General features: G+C 41.7%; 1 protein-coding gene across 2 annotated transcripts in view; it reads left to right on the top strand.

Moving 5' to 3' along the window:
• The window catches only part of LOC123754507 (serine-rich adhesin for platelets), a 42,126-nt gene that overhangs the window by 2,387 nt on the left and 12,201 nt on the right, over window positions 1–27,538 (top strand). Inside the window, exons 2-10 of one of the 2 annotated variants that reach the window (XM_045736961.2) lie at window positions 1,594–1,685; window positions 2,975–3,118; window positions 4,358–4,714; window positions 6,307–7,376; window positions 13,707–16,626; window positions 17,758–17,970; window positions 20,131–20,300; window positions 21,551–22,059; window positions 25,614–25,675. In XM_045736961.2, coding sequence (XP_045592917.1) covers window positions 1,641–1,685; window positions 2,975–3,118; window positions 4,358–4,714; window positions 6,307–7,376; window positions 13,707–16,626; window positions 17,758–17,970; window positions 20,131–20,300; window positions 21,551–22,059; window positions 25,614–25,675 — 5,490 coding nt within the window. In that variant the 5' untranslated portion in view covers window positions 1,594–1,640. The remainder of the gene's footprint in view (window positions 1–1,593; window positions 1,686–2,974; window positions 3,119–4,357; window positions 4,715–6,306; window positions 7,377–13,706; window positions 16,627–17,757; window positions 17,971–20,130; window positions 20,301–21,550; window positions 22,060–25,613; window positions 25,676–27,538) is intronic. The other variant, XM_045736962.2, reaches the window with a different exon arrangement.

Genomic DNA, 27,538 nt, shown 5'->3' with positions numbered 1-27,538 from the left:
CTTTGCAAGAGATTTGCCCTAGGTTCGTATCCTGGCCAGAGAGGATTGACTAGGTGCCAATCCATAACTGTACGCCTCCATTCACTCAGCAGTGAATGGGTACCTGGTTGTTTAATGATTTGGTCTGTCGAATTCTAGGGAATAATCGGATTATGGACCTGCCTGAAACGCTATGCAAGAAACGAGATCTTGCTAGAATGTGAGATCTCTCGTAATACTGTGTACAGTAAATAAAAAATAAAAGTTTACATTACTGCTACTTTTTCTCTTAGGTTAGATTTTTATACATTGAATAATAGTTAAAATATTAATGACACATGGAATGAAAATGTGCACAGTATACAGAAATGGCCATATGATGAAAAAGTTAAATTAAAATTAATAACAATTTAATTAATATTAAATAAGAATTTTTGTACCATAAATTGCCAGTCTCCGTGGTGCAGTGGTAAGACACTCGCCTGATGTTCTGCGAGTGCTTTGTCATGGGTTCATATCCTGGCCTGGGAAGATTTACTGGGCGCAAATCCTTAACTGTAACCTCTGTTTAACTCGACAGTAAAATGGGTACTTGGTTGTAAAAACGATTCTTCGTGGTGGGTCGTATTCCAGGGACCTGCCCGACCTTAACCACAGGCAGGTCCCGCGGGACCTTAACCAGACCTTATCTCTGGTTAAGTACTCGCATTGCAGTACTTAACCAGAGAATGTGATTACAATTCTACACCCATTCCTACAATAGGCAGAGGTATGTTAATATACCCATAAACCACTGATCTGTAGCTCATATCACATGGTTAACCTTATAGGTTCCCATGGAAGGAAAGTTTGTTAGGGACAGGAAGCCTGTTAGACTTAAGATTCCCCCAGGCCAACTACTGACCTTCCCTAGGATGCAACCCACAATTAAGTTGCCTAACTTTTGGGTACCTATTTACTGTTAGGTGAACAGAGGCATGTGATGAAAAGAAACATTGCACAAATGCTGCTGTTCTGTCATGGAAATTGAACCCGGGATGTTTTGGCTGTGACCCGACTTTACTTACCGCTGTGCCTTGGCACGTGCTTAACACTGTGCCTACAAGTTTCTGAGCTAAGCTCAAACATTGGCAGCAGGTTGCCATAAAGCGCATCATTCCTTGCTGAGCTTCAACTTGCACTGTCTAGTAGATCCACAACTGGTTGAAAATATCATGGTAGTAATGTTTATCTGACGTCAGAGGTAAACTTGCACTATACGTGTATTGTCTTTTAAGTGATTATCATAACCTAATGTTACTATGAGCTTTCCTGACCATACAGTATTTTCACGAATATAAATGATTACTTCCCTGGAAACACAAACCAAACTCTATATTTTCTCTTGTTACAACTTGTAATAAAGTTGTTACATCTTGGCTTAACGTGTTTATGACGTATTAGAACGTTGTTACAACTTGCTATATTGGTTATTATAACTAGTAAAGTGGTGTTAAAACTTGTTCGAGCGTTGTACCAACGTCGTAGTTTCGGTGTGTGTTTGGCGGATTACTAGTTTAAGCTTGAAGGTTTGGTAATAGTGGTAGTTGTCTGATTTTGTGTTTCACATTACAGGGAAGCTGAGCATTGATGGTCAGTAATGAAGGAGAAGATTATCAAATATGTCTTTAATCCGCATCAGGGGTCGCACAATACTAGCACCAATTGTGAGTACAGTACTGTACTGCAGTTGTACAATCATCAAGTACTGTAGCTTTACAACTACAGTATATTATCATAAACCTTTCTAAAGTGTCTCCATTTTTTATGAACATTATCTTAGCCTATTTTAAATTAAATGACCTTATTACAATCTTTTATTTTGTGATTGGTGATAATACCTATAGCCTGAAGACAAAAAATTGTGATGACTTTTGGGGAATGAAGTCTGAGGCAGTTTATTAGCACAGTACAATATAGAGAAATGGTAACCAAGCAAGTCAAACATACCTTGATGTTACTTTGAGATGATTCCAAGAACCAATGTTCCTGGTTGGTCTGCCCAGTAGAGGCTGTTAGACATCCCTGCTTGCAGTCTGATACATTAATTACAGTCTTGTTAATCAGAACATGCTTGAGTTGCATTTAAATTGACAGAACATAATGATCATCATCAACGTTGCGTCAATGTTACATTAACGTTGTTTGACCAGACCTGCCCGGGGGGGGGGGGGAGGGAATAGAGAGTAGACTTTATTGACATGTTCATCAGCACTTTGTGCTTTGTTCAGTCTTAATCTGTTGATGTAAATTAGGTCAGTATATTGGATAACCAAAGCAATGAACAACTTAAGGATACAGGCTGGAGAGAAGCTTTCGGACACATCCATATAAGCTGACTCAGTACAGGTGAGTCAGTCAGGGTGTCAGAGGGCCAGAAACTAGCCCTTGCCCCCCACCTCCCCTCTGTGGGGCTGTGGAGGGAGCCAGGTTCTGGTTCCGGTAAATCTATGGCTGATGCGATCTAGTAAATGGTACCATCTTGGCGTATAGGTTCAGGGAGCCACTGGGGCTGACCCAGAAATTGGCATTTCATTACATTTGGTACTGGTTTTATACATGCACCAGAAAAAATAGTCTAGTAGAGTAAAAAATACTGATCTTGTGGGCAGGCAGAGTAGAGAATAAGTATCTTCTTAAATTCTTACCTTGTTTGCTTGTCCAGATGTTATATAACATGACAGACTAGGGTGCAGTTTCAGTTGGCAGGGATAGAGCCAGTTGGCAGATTATGTCCCAGGGAAAACTAGTAGGGAAAGGAAAGCTCATGGCCTGCTTACAGGAGTCAAAGTTATCCACTTCTATACCCATTGTGTGTGTGTGTGTGTGTGTGTGTGTGTGTGTGTGTGTGTGTGTGTGTGTGTGTGTGTGTGTGTGTGTGTGTGTGTGTGTGTAAAAAAAAAAAAAAAAAAAAAAAAAAAAAAAATGAAGGAAATGATAAAGTGAAGCATTTCAGCTGAGTGAAGAAGAACGGGTTGAGGCTCGTGCACTACGTGATCAAGCAGTACAATCCCAGCATGAGCGTCAGCGGTTTCAGTGTCAACAGCAGCCACAATTCAGAATCTGCCCCCACCAGCATGAGAGCCATCGCCACACATGGGTGAGTGTGTTGTGTAAAATACCGCAATTTACCTGAATTCACAAGTAACATTATTTGATACATGGAGTCGGTGTATCTTTAAAAAAGCAGTCATTTATAGCATTATACATCCAACCCACACATGAAAAGAGAGGAAGTGACGACATTTCGGTTCATTCTGGACCATTTGATAAGTGTCCAATGTTGACCAAAACATTGTCACTTCCTTTCTTTTTAAGTGTGGGGGGGATGGGGGAGGGGCTGCATGTATAATATTCAGCCATGTTATTGTGACTTGCTCTCCATTTATAGCATTGTTCGAAATGGATTGACTTGGGATTTGTAAATATGATTGTTATAGGGCTCCTGAACATGGATGATCAGATAATCACCAAAACATATTCTATAGGTCTACTCTTTATATTTTTGTCTAATTCTCATTTTTTTTTCTTTTATTTACACAAGACATCTAAAAACATACAATGAAAGTTTGAAGGATTCATGCCAGGAATAAGATGTTATTGTATAGGACTTCTGTGTGAAGAAGCTGTCAGTGTAGATAATTTCAGGAATTTTAATGGTGCAAGTGGTTGGGCACCATTCCTTTTTTCCCCATGCTATCCCATCCTCCTTGTCTTCTTATCACTTCCAAGTGCCCTATAGTCACTCTGGCTTAGCACTTTCTCCTCATAATAACCTAATGTACATCAAATGATAACTCAAAATAGAATGTTGTAATAAATATTTTATTTTACTAATTCCAGTATGTAAAACTAGTTTTAATAACACCATTACAAGATCTTAGTAGTGTTAAGTGTTAATACTTGTGGAAGGAGTTTAAAAAGTGGTGCACCACTCTCGTATCTTGGCTATTGTTGATTATTGTAGGGAATTGAGTACAAAAAGGTAAGATTTGATGATGCTGTATTAGAAGTGTGGAAAAGATGAATAACCAAATAATAAAATGTCTGTTTGCATGAGAGGAGTTGCACAATAAGACTAGCAATGAAGGGAATTAAATTAGTCAACGTAAATTGAAGTAATAATTTAATATGGATGGAATGTTTGTGGTTTGAGTATTGCATGAATGAAGAAGATATACTGTATATGATGGCCTTCATGGACAGCAAGAGAAAACATTGCAAATACGTGTATAAGAAATATTTAACATGAAATTCAGTGACTTGAATTTGATCACACCATACAATTTCAATATTTTTTCAAGAAAATTTTAGTTTTGCCCTTTTTTTTTCTCTCTAGGGCTGTGAAACATGCAGTGATAGTCGCAATGTTCTCGGCGGAAGTGAGAAATCTTCAAGTGGTTTCCAGACTCGTAGCAGTACTTTAGCATCACCATCAATGACTCAAGGTAGACAGCGTGAGGGCCAAGAGAATTCTTCTTCTTCTGGTCCTAGCAGTCATGGAAGCGGCGGAGAACCAATGTCAGAGGGACCAGAGGATTCACCAAGTGCGGCCCATGTGTCCGTTCAAACTGAATCATCGGTGTCACTAACAGCCAGCACAGATTTACGTTCCTACCTCAACACCTCCCTTGATAATTCCCTCGACACCTCCATTAGTGCCTCGCATGATACCTGGCACCAGTCATCATTACTGGTCAGTCATGATCTCTTTTATATTTCAAGTCCATATTCCAGTGCACATGTATATTTATGGGTCCTGTCATACAGTGGTCTACACCCTCAACTCGCGGTCAAGGATCCCGGTACTCGGGAGTTAATCTGCTGTTATGGGTTGCATCCTTGGAAAGGGCAGAAGTTGACCTCGGAGAACTTGGATAAGTGCAGGGTTTCTATCCCTGACGACTTGAATTACATGTGTTAATTTTTAACCCTTGTATGTCTAATTTGTCAAGGAACAACATCATTAAAGTATTGGGTTTTCCATTGTCTAGTTTATATTTACAATGATGGCAATGGAAGCTGTGTTAAATGGTACTGTAGGACTTCAAACCGAAAGGGACCCCTCTTTTGTCACATTAAGAATTTTAGATTACCATCTCATTCAAAGAAAATAGTGATGAATGATACTGTTTTTTGTAGATATCTTTCTCACAACGGTTGTAGGAGTTTTGTTTGGCTTAGCAGGAATCAGAGCCAGAACCTGGCCCCCACCGCCACACAGCGGTGCAGAGCATCGGTGACAATTCATCACCCCACTGGGAAAGTATCCAGAAAGTCGGCAAAACTTTTCAGACAACTGGAGAAAGGGAAAACAAAGCCTCAAAACTGCCAAACAACTCTACAAACTATTCAGACAAAACAATATATTCACTCAAAAGTATCTCGCTCATTAGGACCGATAGCTGACACCAGGTGGTCAAAGTCACTGCCAGCTCACTGGTCAGTTCTCTCGCTGATGTGGTGTGGTTAATGCTATCTGTAGTGCTCTGGTCCATCAGTCATGTCAAACCTCTGCTTCAAGCTAAATGCTGGCCATTGTTGGATTTCATTTGGCCTACTGGTAACATTTGCTTCTGTATTGTTCTTTCATATTATTATTATTAGCTTCACATGTGTGTTTTCTTTCCATCTTGTTTTATGGACTTGGCTTCTAGTGCACTACAGGCTGCATGTGTAGCTCTTATCTGTGTTTGTGGTGTTTGTCTTCTCTGTGGCGATATTTGGCAGTTTCGAGGACTTATTTTCTGTGTATCCTCCAGTTGTCTGAACTTTGCTGACTTTCTGGATGCTTTCCTGGTGGGCTGGCGAATTGTCAGTCGCTCTCTGCACTTCTTTGAGGTTGGAGTCGGATTCTGATTCTGGTCTCCGGTATTGCAAACAGAACTCTTGCAACTAATGTGACCCATTAGATGGAGCAATCTTGGCATGATAGCTTCATGGAGTCATCGGGGCTTCTGCAGATACGGGCGTGATACAGTATTCAATGCTTGGTTTTTGTGGGGAGAGGAGTACAGTATATGCTTGTGTAAAATTTTTGTTATTAATCCCAAATATAAATAAATGCCCTTTGCCATCAATTAATGAATTTTGTAGCCCAGTTAGAGAGAGAGCAATATGTTATATACAGTACAGTGAGTAAATACCAAGTCCATATACTGTAGTGGAATTGAACCCGCTTTCCCAAACTTCTCAGATGGGTTTGATTATATTGTACAGGCTCAGTATTTAATCATAGTTTTATCACGTGATTTTTTTTGTGGTATGTATACAATGTTATTTTTTCAGGCTGAGGTTGATGAAGCTCTCCTGATGAGTGCCTCTCCAGAGGTGGCCACCAACCTCATTCTTGGACGCCTCCACCCGTCTGCCGTCCTTCATCCCTCCACCACTAAAGTGCGGTCTTCACAGGCCGACTCTCAGCACACAGAAACAGCCAGCAGCACCTTGGTGCAAGGTCAACAAATATTAGAGCATCACATGCCTTCAGAAAATCACGATACTACGACCACAGCCTCTCTGAGTCTTAGCTTTGCCTCGGCATCGGAGGAAGGTGGTGAAGGCTCCGGAGATGGATTAGACGTGTCTGAAGAGATTTTGGAAGTTTCCGAGGCTATAGATGGGTCTGAGGAAGATCAAGCAGGGAGCTTGCCTAGTGAAGTAGAGTCCGACTCTCACAAAGAAGATAATCGTGGTTACAATATCCGAAAGAGACACGTCAGGAGTCCTAAAGCAAGCATTGGAGATGTTGGAAAGATTCCAAGGGATGTAGGAATGAGAGAGGGCACCAGTACAGGTACAAGGGAAATCAGGGATGGAATATTGAGAGATGTTCGGGACCCATCTTGGATGTTGCAGTGGGACTCTGGACGTAGCAGCAGCCACAGTGACTATCTAGATGATTACTTGGAGCTCTTGACAAGCAAATGCAACAGTGGTCTTGGGCTAGAGGCTAATGTGTTATCTGTAACAACATGCAAAGGTCCTTTACCAGTCACCAGTACCACCACTGCTACCTCTAGGGTCATAAGCACAAGTGGCTCAGAGACATCTAGTGGAGGAAATTTCTCCACTTCCGTGGCGGCAAACACTAATGGTAAACAAAAGGATAACAAATCTGAGAATTTGGAAGCCAGTCACAAGAAGACAGCTGGCCAAGAGAAAGATAGTGAAAAGCAAGAAACTAAAGAGGGCACTAAAGAGAAAAGAAGCCCCAGGGAACTCCAGAGAACCAGAGATATGCTTGCCGAACCTCGGTCTCTGTCGGCAGCCTCGGAACGAAGAGCGAGCAAAAAGAGCAGGGCCCGAAGATGGTCATCGGCTCAACCACTTGATCCAGGCCGCAGTGTAGGCAGCAAGTAAGTGTGATGGTTCTTTTTCTTCATTAATTAGTGTAGGCATTACAGACTGTGTGTAAGAAAGCAAAGCAAAGAGTTAGAAGTATCTGGCTCATAAGATAAAAGATATGTATTCACCATCCATTACTTCCATTATATTTCCATAAATTAATGTCACTGGGAAATATGTACTTTAGAGCCATAGGTTAGTGGTTTAATTACTCTGCTTGGGAGCCGGTAAGCCGAGTGGACAGCATGCTGGACACGTGATCCTGTGGTCCCGAGTTCGATCCCGGGCGCCGGCGAGAAACAATGGGCAGCGTTTCTTTCACCCTATGCCCCTGTTACCTAGCAGTAAAATAGGTATCTGGGAGTTAATCAGCTGTCACGGGCTGCTTCCTGGGGTGGAGGCCAGGTCGAGGACCGGGCCACGGGGACACGAATGCCCCGAAATCATCTCAAGATAACCTCAAGATTAATATCCCAAGAAACTGGACGTAGAGGACTTGATGTGAGCAAATAAATTCTACTGTTCTCTTGACTCACAAGCGAGGGACTAGAGTTAAAGACCTCCCCTAGCAGAACAGAAATGGTTGAGCAGGTTTCCTTTCACCTGAAGCCTCTTCACCTAGCAGTAACTACAAACCCAGGAGTTAGGCAACTGTTGTGGGGTTGTATCCTGGGGAAGGTCAGTAATTAAACGTTGGTGGGACCTTGATACAAATATGTCTGGAGAATACCTGAAGAGAGTTTTGGGAGTAGTTCGTCTCCCTGAGCCCAGCCTGGGTCCAGGCTCAACTTGCGATAACTTGGTCCAATAGGCTGTTGCTTGGAGCGGCCACAAGTCCATATATTCATTGCGATCTGGCTGGTTTGGCAGTTCGTGGAAGAACTCGTATAAATGATTTTTGAAGACAAGCCTGAAGTGTGTTGTGACGGGTTGTGGTATCGCAGCTATACTGAACCAAGATGGTATGGCTCTCCCTCACATAATAAAAAAAATGCTACTATTGGCCTTGCAATGTGTAAGTCGCAGGTGGAAACAAATAAAAATCATCAAATAAATAATTAAACAATTTACTGAAATATTAACACTTTCGCCTGGGCATGACGCAGCATTGCGTCATCCGTTTACTGTCGGTAATACCGGGGATGACGCATCATTGCGTCATCCACTTTAAATAATCGCCAAAAATCAGGTTTTTTTCCGATTTTTTGGGGACTGGTTTTAAAATGTGCGCCGATGTCTTCCCATTTTCTTTGTTGAGCCTCGTGGCCCTCAGGCGGCTTGGCACACGCCGTGGGCCCATTGTTTTCGTTCCACTGTTGTGACCAATGTCGCCTCCCCTCGCATCTCAAACGTGTGAACATTTCGGCTATTTTCCGTGGCTATATTTCTTACTGCGGCTTTAGAAACTATCTACGCTTACTCCACGATGGATAGTGATCATGAACAAGGCCCTTCCAGGAAGAAAATTGCGAAAGAAAGGCTTGAAAAGGAAGAGAATTGGTAGTGTAGCTGCAAGGCGTCTGAGCGCTCACTCGCAGCTAACGCATGGCCTGTCTTCAACTCGTCGGCAGTTGGAGCGTGACCAGGTTTTTTATTTTATATGCTAATGGTCCTCTAGAGAATTCTATTGCGAACCCATTGAGACCAAAATGAAAGACCTAGGACGAAAATTGAGGTGACCAGAGTGAAAATAGTGAAAACATTTTATCGCGTTTGCGCGCTCCTGGGTAACTCGTTCGCACTTTCCTCTGTTTGCTGCGGGTAATTAGCTGGGCTTTTGGAGTTTATATGCATTTAGTGCTGCAGAGAATTCTATTGCGAACACAATGATACCAAATTTAATCTCGTAGGACGAGAATTAAGGTGACAAAGTTGAAGAGAGTATACACTTTTCAGAATTTACGCGCGCTCCCGTGACACCCTGGGTCCCATATCACACAGTTGAGGGGTGGCGCGCGGGGTACGCCAAAGTGTTAATGAACATAAATGCCCCTGAAAATACTTTGGCTCTCATGTAATGCAAAAGTGAACAAGTTAGTATGACCTTAAGTGTAAAAAATAAACTACAGTATAAGCAATGAATAAAAGCATAAAGATATACTGGTGTACTGAAGACGGCTATCATACCACCATGGCATCAATCGCACGACGTTGGCTGAAGGCGGACGACGGGTGAGACACGAAGGTGATCCTAGAGCACTAAGGGAGAGACTGGCTCTCCAGGGAGGCAGCGCCCTTTATATAGTCCTGCGGTGAAGACTCATCCAGTGTCAACACGAGGTGGACATCTGGTCAACTAGCAAACTGCTCATTGTTGCTGGTGGTGCCTTTGTGTTGAGCTGCACCACTGTCAGTTGAAGGCGGCTAACAGCTTGTTTGTGGGGGCAAACTACCGGTTAGCAGAGGCATCCGGTTTCCCTCTGAGTCGTACCAGGCCGTGCCAGGCCCTGGGGGGAACGGAGAGGTGGCAGGACTGATGACTCATCTGGGCTGGTGTAGATGTATACTTCCAGTGCAGAGGCATTGAAGGTGAAAGGAAAAGGCAGTTTCCCTGCTATGCAGGGGATTCACGTGACTGTGTATAGACACAGGCTTCCTGTATCAAACAAAATTAATAAATTCCCGACAATCGTGCTTTTTGCCTCGTCTTCCTCCTGCTGGTCTTCTGTATACTGTAATGTGTTAAGTTCGGAAAGTCTTTTACTGTATATCAAATTCTTTGCAGTGAAAATTTATGATTTTAAAGATATTGTCTGCTGGCATAGCATTAAACTTTTTTCTGCAGATTCTTCGTAAGGTTCATGATCTTGGCCTCTTGAGTGTCTGTGTGCTCGAATCATTTGAAACAATTGATGTGAACCTTCAAGAATTTCTTTCAATTAGCATTGACCTAACTTCTTCAGACTGAGAGTCCTCAGAATTAGGGCTTATTATACCTTGGAAAATTGGCTTTACCATATTAAGTGAGGAAGATCCATGGGTGCCTACTCACATTTACACACACCTTACCTAACATACTAAACACTGTTACACTCTGATTGCCTGATTAGTTATGGTGTTGGTGTTAGCAGCTTGTAGTTTGGCATAGGTTGGTATGGACAAATTGCTTGGAAATTTGTAATGTTCCCTCATTAAAATGTAATTATTGATAATTTCCCTTATACATTGTGTTGAAAAGCTATGATCTTTTTCTTTTCTACAGGTACCATCTAGTATGCTTATGTAGCCTTGCTGTTTCACTGATAATGTTCTATGCACTATGTAGGCCTCCTGTTATCACTGTTAATTATAGTAGTCTTCTAGCTCAATGTAATATTGTAACACATTTTTAGACACTTTAAGTGATATGCATAATATTGGTTTAGAAGGTTACAGAAGAACATAATAGGATGCAGTCCAGGATAAAGAATTGTTTTCATAAATAGGGAAAATAATGTACTGTAATCATAGTCAAATAAAAGAAACTTTTCTGGAGGGAGCATCTTGTAGTTCCCTGAAGCTATCTTCCTGGGATTGCTTCAAACTAAAAGGCCACATCAGTTGTGAATGGGTCCAGGCTCTGTTTGGCCTGCCAGGGACCAGTGCCAGAACCTGGCCCCACATAAGAGGCACAGGGAGCAGGTGATAATCTGCCACCTCGCCAGAAAACACCTCCAGGAACTCGGCACAGCTTTACAGACAACTGGAGGGGGTCACAAAAAACACTCAAACTGCCAAACAACTACAGCAAACGAGTTACACAGACTAAGGAATTCACTCAAACGAGTTCGAAACCCATTAGTACCAGTTACCACCCCCAGGTGACCCTGCCCTGGCTCCCAGGCGGCTCCCCAAATTACTTCTGTTCTTGATATTGGTGTTTCGACACCGACTTGTAGTGCTTCTCGTGGGCGAGCCCCAAAGTTGCAAGCTTTAGTGCAGGTCATCCATGGACTTCCTTGTCCTATAGAGACCATTTGCTTTTTTGTATAATTTTCTATTTTAGTGTAGCTTCATGTGCATGTTTTGATTTCAGCTTGTTGTGTGTTCTTGACTCTTTGAGCATTTTGGCAGCATGTACTAGGAGTTCTCTTCTTTGTGTGCCCACTAATGCTGCCCTCGCACAGCCAGAGCTTCCCTTCTGGTGTGTCCAGGTATTTGCCCCCTGTGAGGCTGGCCCACTGGGGTGGGTGCCTCACCCTTGTCTGTTCAGGGGTCTTCCTTCCTCTGTTTGGCCCTTGGTTAGGGGCATTCTTTGGTTGTTGGGGTGCACTAGGGGTTCACAGGCTTGTTTACATGGCACACCGAGGTTCCCTCCCATAGCCTGGTGGTTAGGCTATAGTTGGTTTTCTTTCCTTCGGCAAAAGGCCCCAGTGCCTGGGGGTACCCCGATTGATTTTCCTTCTGGCCCAGGGTATTTCCTCCGAGTCGTTCATGGTTCTTATGGACCTGCTCGTCGAGCTCGGACTCACTGATTTGCGAACTTGAAGTTTTCATTGTCTCTGCTACCTGACGATGATCATTCTTTTGTCTGCGCCATGTGACCTGGTGGGTCTGTGATGTTTATGACCCAGAGTCCTATGACGTATGTTCTCGCTGGGTCTGTTTTGACAGATTCTGCCTCCTAGTTAAAGGTTTTCCAGGCAGCTGCCACTTTACAGAGTCAGTTTGCCCATGTGAAGCATTTGCAGCCTATTGATCAGCTGGAAGCCCTGGAGTTGGCCCCTATTGTGTTTAGGGAGCTGAAATTGGAAGTGTTGGTGGTCTTCACTGGAACTCAGCATTGAAAGCCCTGTTTCAATGCTTGCATTTCTGATGTTGCCACAGTGTCATAAAATCTACCCAGCCTGGAGTTTGCCCTTGGGCCCATGATGTTTGTGATTGGCTTTGGCAGCCATCTTCTCTAATATGTCATGGCCTGATATTCAAGCTGGGGTTTTGGTGTTCTAACAGGGTGCTGGCGACCCGGTATTTGGTTAATGTTCCTGGGCACAGTTGGTCGTGTGTGGCTTTGGGCCATGTTTCCCAGCCTGGTGTGTTTTCTTTGTCTTGAGTACCTGCTGCCTCTCCTCCTTCCTGGTAAGTCCTTTTCTTTTCTGTGGTTAGATTAGCTTCAGGAACCACAAGGGGCTCCCTCCAGAAATCCATCATTGAATGCAATGAACACCAAGTTCTGGAGGAGCCCGTCTCCTTGCATCTCTCCAACCTAAGTTCATCAGTTCATCGTGGGTGTGTTCATCGGGTCCGGAACTGAATTGGGGAGCTGGCTGGGAGCCAGGACTCGGATTCACGAAGCAGTTATGCAAGTACTTGTGAACGTGTCCATTTTTCCTCAATCTTTGATGGCTTTGGTTACATTGATTGATTAAACAGTTTATAACCATGAAAAATCCCAATCAACTGTTGTTATTGTTATAAACAGCCTCCTGGTGCTTCGGAGCTCATTAACTGTTTAATAATGTTAAATAAAGCCACCAAAGATTGAGGAAAGATGGACAGGTTCGTAAGGGCTTGCGTAACTACTTTGTGAATCTGGCCCCAGGGCTGTGCCGCCTGATAGTGGTATTTGGTGCTAACTGGTTTCAAACTCGTTTGAGTGAATACCTTGTTCTGTGTGACTCATTTGTGGCAGTTGTTTGCCGTTTTTGAGACTCCATTTTATGTAAACCTTCAGTTGTCTGTAAAGCTGCACTGACCTTCTGTAGGTTTTTTCTGGTGAGGTGGCAGTGTCTCTCGATCCCTGCACCACTTGTGAGAGTGCCGGGGTCCGGTGCTGGTTCCCAGTAGGCCAACAGAACTAACTGCAGATGTGACATTTTAGTATGAAGCAATCTTAGGATGATAGCGTCACAGAGCTACTGAGGGCTCCTCCAGAAATTAACATTTTATCACATTAAACACTTGAGTTTTTCGTAAATGGTTGTCCATTTATAATTGGGTTAGCTTGCATTAATTTACAGTAAAATTATTTTGACATGGAATGAATTGCATAAAAATGTTAAGGTTTATTAATACATTATTATTTAATGTTAATGTTGTTGGCTGTGTTAACTGGTTGGCTACTTAGGCTTATTGGACTGAATCTCATATAAAAAGTGTGAAACAGATAGTCTTTAACTGTATTCCTAACTGACAATATTTGATATAATAATTTTAAATATGAAATCAGTGCATCAGAGCCATAAAAATACATATACTATAAATTGTATGCCAAAAGAGAATTGCAAATGATAACAGTAGGATAATTCATTCATTCACTTGTGTGCCAACATTGTTCATTAGATTCTGCTTGATCTCTCTCATTGTAAACTCAAGTTTGAGTACTAATAAGCCCATGTATGATGCTTAGTTGTTTGTTACAGGTATCTTGACAGCTATCTTGGCAACTTGACGGATGATGCCTGGCTACAATATCCTACTCACTTGACCTCCCGTCGTATGGTGTTTCTCAGCTCTGATGAGTACATACTCTCGGTGAGACCTCAGGCTTATAAGAAGGCTGAAGAGGAAAGCTCGGGCACCAGAAAGCGTTCGGAAAGTTCAACATCTGAAGAGAGCAAAAGGCATGACACGTCTATTACTTCATCAGACGATCCACTTTCTAATGCTCACGATGAAAATACTTCCTCGGATGATCTCTCGAAGAGTCGCTCCGGTAAAGATAAGACAGTAGCAAGTAAGCCACATTCTACAGGAGAAAATAAATTGGCAGCATCACAAAGCAGTCAACAACCTCAACAGAATCTGAATCTCGATGGTAAAAGCATCCCGAGTGCTACTTTACCAAATGAATCTTCTCGGCAGAGCCTGGAGGCAATGGCTACATCATTAGGGAGTCAGGATGTTGAAGAGAATGGCTTGTATGAGGCTCCTGAAACACCATCTGATAAGACGGAAACTAAAGTTAGTAGCGATGAAGGAATTGAAGTTCTAGGAAGCCCAGCAAGCACAGGCTCGGGTGGGAAGCTTGTTGATGATAGCTTGTGTGTTAAAACCTCCAGTACGACAGAAGTTCCTGTGATACATAAAGAGATAAAGGTAATTCCTCCAACCCCTAGTGATTCGGTAAAAGGTATTGTAGATCCTGACCGAAGTGAAGTAGAGAGTACGGCCCCAGCATACAAGGTTTTGGAAGTTTCAGGCTGTGCTGAACGTAGTGAGGAGTTTCAGGACAGTTCTTCAGAAGACAGTAGTGAAACAGAACCCAGTACTATTGTTTATGTTGATGACTGCCCAACTGACAGTCTAAGTGAAGGGCAGAAAAGTTCTCTTAATTTAAATGAAATACAGAAAAGTTCTCACATGGATAGTGAAGTAAGAAATATACTTCAAGTGGATAGCAGGGACCAGAGCATTCCTCCGATGAAAAGCAAAGAACAGAGCAACTTTCAAGATAATAATAGAGAACAAAACGGTTGTGAAACACAGGAAAATATTGAAGACAGTGACAAAGACAGAGTTTTAGTACCCCACAAGTTTGTCTCGCCACACAGGGACAATAAAGCCTCTGAGCTGGTTGAGCACCAACCTTTAAGCGTGGATGTGCAGCTTGTTAGAGCATCAGAGCATATCAAGGGAATGAGAGAGAGTGGAACAAAAAATGACTTTGAAATGTGCACTCAAAGACCTGTTGATGGCCAGAATAAGGAAAGGGTGGCTGAATATGACATGTATGATTCAGATGATGAATGCTTGGTAGTTCAAGTGTACGAAGACAAGAACACTGTATCTCGTGGTGAAACGAGTGATTTGTCTAGAATAGAAAGAGATGAGAGTACAGAATCTGATCAAGCAGAGCAGGTAATTAAAATTGTCCCACAGAGAAGGGACAAGATAAAATATGATAAAGATGCCAGTTGTAAAGTAGAGCTTGTTCCATATAAAAGCTCAGAAAATGCTATGGATCATGTTTTGACTTTACTAAGGGCTAAACAGCAGCAGGAGTTAGAGGAGCTACGCCTCCGCCAGGAAGAGGAAGTTAGAGAGTTTATTCGGCAGTTGCAGTGTGTGTCCCCAGAACAGTTGCATGCATTCCTGGCTGCAAGCAGTGCTACTGCTCCAAGCTCAGATGGCAGAGTTGATGGTTGCCTAGACGTGTCTCACAATGTTCTGAAAACCAAAGCCCTTGTCAGACCAAATATTGAAAAAAATGATTCAAAAGGTGGAAATAAGCAAGAGGGATCCAGTGTTTGCACTGAAGCATTCAAGGAACCATCTCAACATGGTGACAGTGCTGAAACTTCCGAGGTGGTCTCCTCGACCAATCCTACCTACCGTGGTCAGGCCAGAGAATGGGGTAGTCGGTCAGGTTTATCACCTACACCCACACATTCACAAGCTGTTATGCAGTCGTGTGCCTCCACATATCCATCGGCCATTACACAGTCATATTCCTCCATGCACTCATCAGCTGTTACTCAGTCATATTCTTCCACTCATCCATCAGCCATTACACAGTCATGTTCTTCTGTGCAACAGCCCATTAGTTCAAATCTTCCCTTGACAACTATTCCATCAGGCACTTCCCCTCCTCCCACAACTAGTGAGAAAACTAGGGTAGAATCTCCCAAGCCTCGACCATCCAATCATACTAATCTTATGCCATCTTACATAATGAATGAAGAAGCAAGAAAATCTTCAGGAAACCAAGAAAATGATAACTACTTGCATCTTGATGCAAGCTATCAAGCTCTTGGTCCAAAGAATCTCTCTCCTCAAATGTCTAACAGTCCACATCACATTCCACTTTCGAGTACTTCGGTAGGCGATTCCGAACGTAGTAATATTGAATATTCACTATCTAGGAATAACAATTCTAATCTTGAATCTGTTGACTCTGTAAGCTTCATTAATGGGAACTGTGTTAACTATGGTGATGGAATGCAGTACTATAGATTGTGCACACCCGACGAAGATCTTAGCATTGACGAAATCACTCCAAGGACCACCGTGGCCGAGTCCCACTACCAGTCAAAGCCTACAGAGACTGTAACCCAACCAGGATTGTTTAAAGTTTTTGGTAACACCCCTTGGCCTAGCCCACGGCCCACCAGCATTACCAGTCTCTTGGCCGAGCACCCAGAGATCTTCAGAGATGACATAGTGGAGGTGAACCTTGATCACCCGGGTGACTGGGGGAGCTCTACTGTAGGACTGAGGGAACCCTGCAGGAACGTTGTGGAGGAAAGAAGTATGGTTCTTCAGGATGCTGTCACAGCTGAAGGTGGACTTGACATGGTTCCAGAGAAAGAAAGCGCCTCCAGTGTCCACTTTCATCGGCTGGTTAGTAAAGATCTTACTGATTTTGTTTGTGAAAATCTACCACAGCAGTACTGTAGCCCTACAATAAAAAGGAGAAATGATTTTTCCAGGAGACGCATCTTCTCTTATCTTTTAATTACTATAGCTCAAGTGCCTCTTCACTCCTTGATGGTGGAAAACTGTAATTATGATGCTGTGCCTGGCATTTATATCTTCTCTCTCTTTTCTCTACCCAAATTATATATATATATAATATGGATTGTATATTTTTTTTTATTTTTTCTTTCTAATGTGCACTAGAGAGACTGTAGTGCACATGTTTTTACATATTGGTCCAAAACTGGTGGTGCCTGGGATTACAGTGTGTTGTAGATACCCAAGTGCCAGTTAAAGTTCAAGTATGTTTATTGGGACCATAAAATACATCTCAAAAGGATAGAGTAGCTTAGGCTTTTTCTTCCCTCCCTAAGTGCCAGTATTCAAACACCAAAACATTGTATCATTAATTTGGAAGGAAATAGCCATGTATATTAGTCTATATTATCCCTCCATTTGTTTTGATGCTACATATAAGGCAACACAAATTGAATAACGGTGTGTCTGATTTTCGGACGTTTGGCCCCGTGCCTCTCTTGACGAGGGCATTCCAAAGGGAAATGTTTCGTGGCTCATTTCTTACCCGGAGCATACCTGTAGAGGGTTTCGCGAAGTTTTTCTACTCCCCAAGCCCAGCCTGAGGCCAAAAAACTGACTGTTAATATGGAAGGTAGAAAAAAGTCAGGTAAAAAAAAAAAAAAAAGGGGGTGGGTGGTAGGAGAAGCGAACACTCATACGTATTCAGTTAAATGACAAGTTTTTCTCTGAATGCTCAGTGTTCCCTTCTTTGAGGCTGTGGGTCCCTATAATTGCACCAGAGGTGGTATCCCCTATATAAAGGTAGAATGTCATGTTTAGATTAAAGATTGGTGGCATTTCCAGTTAAGAGATAATATACCGTACTGTATTCTGGCAGTGGTCAGCTTAGTCTGGTCACAGCCGAAAGGTGTAAAGTTATCCCACAGCAGTTTTGGGGGTCTAGGAGTTCACTTTCCATCTGATTTTCCAGGATCACATCCTATGCTAAAAAATATTTGCTATTGGATATTATTTCAGAGTCAGAATGTGATCTTCATTAAGGGCATTATCAGACTGCAAGCTTGTATTCGCCGATACATGACGCAAAGACTTCTGCGCACCAAGTTTGTGGAAGAGCAGCTGGCAACACTGGCCGAGATCGCCAAGTTGGCTCAACAGTTCCGTCGGGATATACTCACCGACAACATCCACAAAGGAGATGTGGACTTCCATAAGGCCCTCTATAATCAGGTGTGTGCCAGGAAATATCATAAAACATACAGGAGTGTAATATTATTTTTTGTAATTTTACATAAACTATGTCTGCTTTAGTGCTATATTTTTGTAAATATATTTGTTGCTCACCTGTATGTCCTTCCTGCAGGTAAGCAAGGAAGTGTTGAGGAAGGCAAGGATCCCTTTAGTGTGTTGCATTCTTTGTATACATTTGTATTCCTTATGCTGGCAGCCACAGGCTTTGTGCTGGCAGCCATAGGCTTTGTGCTGGCAGCCACAGGCTTTATGCTGGCAGCCACAGGCTTTATGCTGGCAGCCACATGCTTCATGAATGCACTTATTTTATCACTGCTATACAGTACAGCATTATGGATTGTACGTAATATATGAATAGAGGTACAAGTACGTACGTATAAGAAATATTGCTGGGACAATTTTAAAATTGGAAGTCTTCAAGAAAAAACTGGGTAGTTTTCTGCAAGAAGTGCCAGACCAACCGAGCTGTATGTTGGCCTGCAGGCTGCTCCAAGCAACAGCCTGTTGGAGCAAGCTCTCACAAGTTGAGCCTGGTCCTGTGCCAGGCTTGAGGAGAACAAATACTCCCATAACCCCATCCAAGTATAATCCAGGCCCAGGGGTGACCTCAAATTTTGTACCGGCCTTGCTTGTTTGCTGTGTATGTATGATTGTTATTATTACTACATAGTTCTCTCTAGAAAAAAAACAAAGATTGGAATGTGCATAATTCTGTCAGCATAAATATAAATACACAATATACTCTGCCCACTTTCCTAAATGTACACTAGTTTGCTGCTCTCATAAATTTATTTGGTGTAAAAATAAAAAATAACAGCACATGGCTAAAATATCCCAAGAATGCCAACTCCACTTGGCTGTAAGTATTGGATTGACCAGTTCCACCTGAGGCGCCACACCTTGTGGATAATGCACTGTATGAGCTCGGTTATCCCAAGCCTACTCAGAACTACACATTTTAAGAACTACAGTATCAAACAAGATTACGAACTACAACAAGGCAAGCTGAAGTATATTTTAGATTATACTTTTGATGTACAGTATAGTGTATGCAGAAATTCAAATTATGTTGGTTTTGATAGCAAAAAATCAGAATTTGCTCATTTTTGGACTTGATAAGAATTCTGCTTATCCTGATATTTGGCTCGTCCAGTGAATGGTCCTCGTGTAGTTCCAGATTAGTGAGTTTAGACAGTACTAGGCATGTTAGTGTTGGTGATAGAGAATCAAGAGGCCAGGCTTCGCAAGCCTGGTCTCGGGCCAGGCTTGGAGTAGAAGAACTCCCAGTACCCCATCAAGCAGGTATTAAGACCCAGGGTGACCCATGTTGCCTTGCAATTCTAGCCAGACGAGTTAGTGCAAGGGGTTCTTTGCTTCTTGCCAACTTATCATTTGCCTTGTTGCTTCTTTGTTTTATTAAGAGCATTGATTTGTTTTGCCTGTGACTTTCTGGACAATTTCTTTGGTTTTGAGTATGATCACTGATTCCCATGCTTCCCTTGCCTTTGAGTGAATCGCACTCTGATCCTAGTTTCTGACATGCCTGCATAACCCTCAGGAAGGCTTGGCATGTGTCTGGATGGTCTATTGTCAGTGTAATTAGCACTATTCACATAATTTTTTGGTACAGTGTGTAAGGTTAGGTTAAGAATGGGCAGTAATTTGGAAATGTGATCATTGGAGAGAAGAGACCCCCCCCCCCTGAGTGATGGAGCAAGTCTAGCCAGAAAAAACCTCATATCTATAATTTGTCATAGCCCAGCATAACATCAGGTTTCAAAGATAAGGGTGAGATTTAGTTTGGTGATGGACTTAAGGCCCATCGACCTATGGAGGGTTAAGGCCACCGCCATATCTTACTGACCATCAAGCAAGTACACTGTAGGCCTGAAAATATTTCAGGACTAAAGTACTGTATACTCTGTGTAAATACACCATGAAATAAGGTACACCTCTTGGTGTATATATCCCTGTGAGTGAGGAGTTAGGTTTAGAATTTTTGTATATGGAAAATCATATTTATTTTACTTTAGGTTACACATTTTTCTTAGGATAAAAAAAAACTGATGAACAGTAGTAGTTGTGTGCCGTTAGGGTGCAGCTTTAATTCTACATTCTGATAAATGGGTTAATCCACAGGAGGCATTGGCTCGGGAGAGGATTCGTAGAGTGTTTTTCGTGCTCAGTGTTGAAGAACAGATGTCTCTCATCCGCCGAGATCGACATCTGTGGCAGATGGATCAAGACCGACAGAATGCCGGCGTCTTTCGTTCTTCACCAACACACACAGTTTCTAAGTATAAAAACAGGTGAGAAAAATTTTGTATAATATTTTTTATTATTTTCAAGACAAATATTTTGGAAGGATGTTGGGGTTCCTAACATTTTTGAATGAGAAAATTGCCAGCTTTGATATTTTGTTAATGAATAGTAATCATGGGATATATCTACTGTATCTAAATCTTAAATGTGGAAATCTGGGTCTCCAAAAAGTTAGTCTTGGGCAGGCATATGTCTGTTTTATGAAACCAATAAAGTCCCGCTTATCCATATCTCGGTGGAATAGATTCCAGATACAATAGACGAAATGTAATCCTGTTATGGTCACACATTGCTATGTATACCTTGTTTATTAGAAAGGGAAAACTTCTACTAATCTAGATTTGCATGGAAGAAAAATGTAAAAAAATCTTTAAATAAATACTGTTGTAATGAAAGTGTACATTTTGCTTAAGATTTGGTGTAAAAATATCAGGGGGTACTTTTAAAAAATCTGTATATATATTTATGCTAAACTGGGATAGACTATATGGCATCACACACACAAATCACAAGAGCGTGATGCATCAAATGAACAAATTCACAAGGGCCGTGATGAGGGTTCGAACCTACGTCTGAGAGGATCAGTGTGAGGCCAGAGGAACTCCTGGTTACAATTCTTTTAACAATATCATGGCCTAGTCGATTAAGGCGCATCAGGGGTCCTCTCAGACATAGGTTCGAACCCTCATCACAGCCCTTGTGGATTTGTTTATATGGCATTGCTTGATTGGAAATTTGAGTACAGCGGAAGGAGATTATTCACAATTAACACACATTCCAATGGCACATAAACATGTCATTTACTACATTTACTTTAATTTTCCAATAACATTTTAGTGTGACATCTGATCCAAAATGTCTTTAAATTATTTCGCTTATTTCTGCAGCATGATAAACACAACTTTTCAGATATCGTAGTGTGCCTCGTAAGCGAGCCGTGTTCATAAACCCGCACTGTAGTTGTTGGTTCAGGAATTGGATAATGACTATACATACTACAATGCAATAATTCTTGCATTCCATATGCTATTGTTTAAATTCTTCATAAGCCCAAATATTGTATAGCAGTTATGGAAGATCTTAAAATTTCCTTTTAAGAGATATTTATACTAAAAAATTTAAAGCACAATTTTTCATGTCTATTTGGTAGAATGTAATATTGGAGATGGCCTATTAATATTAGGAATTAGCTGAGTAGCCGAGTAATCTTGCTATTATCCTGTTATACATTTCACAGAAATGTTGAGGAAAAGCCACGATCAGTGACTGCAACAAAGGTGCCGGCAGCAAAGAGACCCTCTCCAACTGGACCAAGACCACAGCAGGATGTCAAAACTCGTGCTGGGTCTCTCAGAAGCAGAGCGACTCGGTTGGTTCAACCATCTGTTACTCATCATTCGTCGTCATCGCACACAGTCCATGTGCCTAATGTGCATGCAGATCACAAACATTCCCCTAGGGTCAGCAAACTCCCAGTTCAAATGGAAAGATCGTCTTCGCACGTGGAGAATGCCCCGCCTCATTATAGTAAGCCATCTGTACATGTCAAGTCGCCTCAAGATCCTAGATGTGGTGCGCTTCAAAGTAACAGATGTGCATCCCACCCTCGCAGTAGCAGTGCCTCGCAGCTACCCACCCGAAGTGGGTCACGGCAAAACTCTCGAACTTCAAGTCACGTGCCAAGTACACCTAGAAGCATGAGCTGTACTCCAAGAAGTACAACCCACTCTAACAGCCCACGAAGAGGTAATATATATATATATTTTTTTCTAACTTTTTAAGTCACAAATTACCCACTTTAAGTTTAGCTTTTATAGTGAAGGCAGAATAATTTACTTACTCTCCTACTGTACTTGCTTGTATAACTGGACTTTCTAGTACAGTATTCTTTTTTTAAAATACTGTACAGATTAGTATACAGTATTTAAAATAGTCCAATGTAGACATCCTCATCACTGTATGGCCCAGACCTAAATGCCAGTAGGCTCTTCTTCTTCCCTGCTATGTTTTTTTTATACAGGTTGATGAAATATATCAATGATTTAATATACAGTGGTACCTTCGTTTATGATTTTCTTCTGTTCCAAGAGACGCATCATACACCAAAAAATCATAAACCAAAACACATTTTCCTATAAGAAATAATATAAATTTGAATTAATCCGTTCCATACAGCCAAAAATATTAACTTGATACATTTTATACAGAATACTACTCATATTTTTGGCTATACTGTACAGGTACCTTACCTTTATTGAGGCCTCTTGTTGATGTATATAAGATGGTGAGGAGGAGGAGAGGAGAGGTTGTAGTTTTTGGAAGGGGAGTCCCCTTCCATTATAATTTCAAACACTGATGCCATTTCTGGGGAAATCTCCTGTGTTTTGCTAGCATACCTCTAGGACCTGGTTGTGGCTCGCTGTTTGTTTGTCTCGCTAAGAACCTGTCAATAGACGCTTGTTTTTCCCTACGTCTTAACACTTTTCTGTAGCGAGACATCACATCTATTGTTTATCCTCTATCGTCATCCTCACAACTATTTTCTTAGGTTGAACATTACCACTGACTTTCTTGGGACTCGTGGCATGATATATAATAAGAGCATTTATGTTCTGAAACCAAAAAAGCAGAAAAACAATGAAATTCTTTACAAAGAATTCAAGCGCGATCGTCACTAAGCAGAAGACACTGGTAAACAGTGAGTGTATCTCACCCACGCCCAGCAGAACCATGCACTCGCTCGGTCCATACAAGTATCAACAGACAAATCGTGTTCCAAGGCAAACGTCGTACACCATTTCAAATTTTACGATGAATTTGACGTCGTATTCTAAAAAATTCATAATCTAGGGCAGTCGTAAACCAAGGTACCACTGTACTGTATCTTGGTTTTCTCCAACTTTAAGTATAATCATTGCAGGGTTGGTGTTGTTTCTCGTGTACATTACTGTCATATATAGTTGCAATCTCAGTTAAGTTTGCTGTATAAGTACATTTCATTGTTAGTGAAAACTTTACTTGTGCTGTCAGCTCTCCACAATACTCATTTACCCATAAAAGCATAATACTGTAACTGATTGTACATAAAATGTACTGTAGTTGGGTGAAGTCACTGGTTCCTGACCCTTGACAAGTTGTCGGCTACACATGCATAAAATAAAACATCTACGGTAGTCTGTGCTGTTGGATAATACTGCGCTAAAAGAGTAACAGGATATCTTCACGTATTCATTACGTGTGTGTGTGTGTGTGTGTGATAAATACACACATGCCCCTTGTGTCAACACCTGCATCAGAGGAGCTCCAGGATATTTAAAAATTCCTAAGTATTATAGAACAGGTTGATGATAGTGAGTGATGTCCCAGGGAACATAAAGGTGTAGTGCTTTTGGAAAATATGAGAGATAACACGAATGGGCCAGGGGAAGTGGAAAAAATTGCATGAGAAAAAATTACCCCTAGTGTTAACAGTGCACAGTTGATCGAAGTGAGTCCCTGATAATTTTTGGTTGCAAAGAAAAGGAGATAACATCCTGTTCAGGAAGAGCTGTAGAAGATGCAAAAATAGTAAATAAAATTGTTGGGCTAGTGGAAGGTCTTACAACCATAGAGAATGTCTGCCTCTACAGGAGAATTGGCAAGTACGTAAAGGGGAAAGATCAACCTTTGAGGATCACCCTAAACTGTGCCAAACAGATAGAAGTACTAAGGAATGTTTGGAAATTACAAAGTAATAAGGAAGGTAAATTATGGTTATTATGAAGAGATCTTTCAAAAGATATGATCACTACTTACAAAATAGTAGTGAAAATATATCATTCACTTTCTATATACTGTACAGTGGTACCTCAGCTTACGAATTAAATCCGTTCCCAGAGACGGTTTGTAACCCGAAAATTCGTAAATCGAAGCGAATTTTCCCATAAGAAATAATGTAAATTGAATTAGTCCATTCCACACCCCCAAAAATGTTAACTTCAAAGTAAATTTTAAGACTAATTCACCCAAATCTTTAGTACTAAAGTATGAACAAGTTATTGCTTACCTTAATCGATGACTCTTGTTGGCGTATGGAAGACGGTGAGGAGGCGAGGGGGGGGGGGAGGTGTTACTGTTTGGAAGGGGGAGTCTTCTTCCATTATAACATCAGGCAGTGATGACTTCTCTGGGGTACACTTTCTGACATGGTTTGTCTGCATGCCACTAGGACCTGGTTGTGGTTCACTGCTTGTTTGTCTCGCTAAAAATCTATCCCGTAGAGGCTTGTTTTTCCCTTCATTGTAACACTTGTCTGTAGTGAGGCATCACAGTGTCATTAAAAAGGCTATGGTAACGGCCTACTACAGCCTTGCTTGGGGGAGTTGTTTCAATAAAAGTTTGCATTTCTTCCCACAGTCTACACCACCTTTATTTGAACTTTTATGATCAAATACCCAAAAATCCCCCCCAAAAATCGAAACTCTTTACAGATAATTCAAGCACGATTGTCACTAGGCGGGAGGCACTGGTAAACTGAGGCGCAGTCGCTGTGCTACCACGAGCTAGGTCGGCCATACGCGTATCGACAAATTACGTTACCCGAGGCAAAGTGCGTAACCCGATTCGGGTTTTATGAAGAAATTGGGCTCATAACCCGAAAAGTTTGTAAAGAGGGGCATTCGTAAGCAGAGGTATTACTGTATAAGAAATATAAGAAAATTCACTTTCATAAACAGTGGTAGACGGTTGGAACAAGTTAGGTGAGGTGGTGGTGGAGGCCAAAACCGTTAGTTTCAAAGCGTTATACTGTACGACAGAGTACTGGAAATACAGGACACCACGAGTGTAGCTCTCATCCTGTAATTACACTTGGGTAATTACACACACTCATTAAAAGTATGGGGGTTATTTTTCTCTCTTCCTTGGGTTTCCTTTTCTTTTCTTTTCTTTTCTTTTCATCATCTTGTGCACGTAAATGTGCATTTTGGTGTAATTCATTAGTTTCAGACCACAGAGCGTACCATCACAAACATATCGTTAGTTCCATAAGCAATAAATTATTTGGAAAATATATGGGTATTACTGAAGAAAATATGTAGAATAAAAAATAATGGCCTTGATAGTGCACTTCAAGTATATACAGTATATATAAATATTATAAACTTAAGAATTATAAGAAAATGCAATTCCACTTGCTCATTTGCAGACCTTCTTAATGTTGTGTAGTATTGCTTTTATTTATATTCTGTGTTTTCTCTTGTAATCATGCATAATGCAGTATATTTAATAACTTCTTACATACTTTTTCCAATGTGATGCAGCTCTGCAGGTGGGACATGCATCTCCACTGGCCTTCACAACAACGCGGTTTGGAGTACACCGGGTAAACACTAACCTTGCGTAGCCGATGCCACAGTCATGATGATGCTGTGGGAAACTTGAATGCAACATGCATTACATTGCAGATCAGAGTGCATCAGCTCTCTTTACACAGTACATTCCGAGTTGCTGACTTGGCCCTTCTAGTTGATGCCAGCTTGTACTGACACGAGTTATGCTTTACACAATCTTGGCAGTGTTGCCAATATTTTTGTTCTCAAAGATACTATAATTAGCAGCAAATGCATGACAGAGGACTGACACACCCCACTCTACATGGTATCCGCACACTCTAAGGCACACTCGACAGCACATTACAGCACACTCTACTCTTCTCCGCACACTACGGCACACTCGACAGCACATTACAGCACACTCTACTCTTTGCCGCACACTACGGCACACTCGACAGCACATTACAGCGCACACCACTCTTTGGCACACACACTGCTGTACACAATATGAATCATGGTATACTTATTGCTTAATCCTTTGCTTCGTACAGCTTATTGCTGATGTTAATTGAACACCTCTTTTTTTTCTTTTGTTGCTTATATTAGTACACAAACCTCTAATTATTCTCTACGTATATGAAAGGAATGTGATGTTTATCATAACTTGAGAGTACAAAGCATAACGTTGTGAAACTTTTATATGCTTAAGATTTATTTATACCCAACATCATAATGTTAATAAAAAATTGACAAAAAAAAAATTCATAACCTAGTTATTTATGTTTACCTTCTACTATAGTTTATATCTTTAACTGTTTCTCACTTGTTCCTTCCAAATATTTCTCAAATAACATTACTGGTTTTGGGTTTAACATAAGTTAAAATAGTGCTTTTCTATACAAAAAAAAAACTTGGCATTGATTGTAATGAAATGATTCTCTTCGGTAGAGCCCCAGTGGCTCCCTCAAACTGTCATGTTGAGATGGCTCCATACTAAAAGATTACATCGGCTGTGGAAGTTCAGTTCAGTGTACTGGGAACTAGAGCCAGAACATGGCCTCCCTCACAGAGTTGCAGGAAGCAAGTGACAATTTGCCACCCCACCAGGAAAGAATCCAGAAAGTCAGCACAGCTTTGCAGACAACTGGAGGGTTCACAGTAAGGGAAGCCTCGAAACACCCAAAAGACTCGGCAAACGATTCGCACAGAACAAGGGATTCGCTCAAGCTAGCTGCAACACTCATTAGTACCGATCACCACCACCAGGTGGCCCGGATCCAGCTCCCCGGACCAGCCAGTTGTAGAGCTGATGAACAGCTCACTGATGAACCTTGAAGGGAATTTGGGCATCTGGGAGCTACTGTGGCTGTACCAGAGAGGCGTGTCTCATTACAATCAATGCTGAGTTTCTGGCAGAGCTTCCAGGTGGCTTCCTGAAACTAACTAGTCACAGAGAACAAAAGCACAATTTACTGTGGAGGCGGCAAGCACTTCAATGAAGAAGAGAAACCAGGCCCAGAGACACTGCCCAAAGCAACACATGACCAGGACCAGAGCCCTGTTAGAATGCCAAAATGCCCGAGCTCTATTATCTACCCAAGACGTGTTGGAGAAACCTGCAGCTAATGCAGCGTACTGGCGGATACCATAGGCCCAAGGGTAGATAAATCTCAGGCTGTCTAAATTTAACAATACTGCAGACAAATTGGGGAAATGTGAGCCTTGATACAGGGGATCAAAGAAATAGGGTCAACCAACATGGCTTCCCCCGAAACATAAACAGTGGCTCGCAGGTAGCGGGAAAGATCCACCGCAGAACACAACAAATGATGCACCCTGGCTGAACCAACCATGCATAACTCGCCAAAGGACCCCATTAGAAGCTCGTCAGCTCATTCTTTGCCAGAAAAGAA

Source organism: Procambarus clarkii, chromosome 18, assembly GCF_040958095.1.
Source record: "Procambarus clarkii isolate CNS0578487 chromosome 18, FALCON_Pclarkii_2.0, whole genome shotgun sequence".
In the NCBI taxonomy this organism is placed as follows: Eukaryota; Metazoa; Arthropoda; class Malacostraca; order Decapoda; family Cambaridae; genus Procambarus; species Procambarus clarkii.
This window is presented reverse-complemented; position numbering and strand designations above follow the sequence as displayed.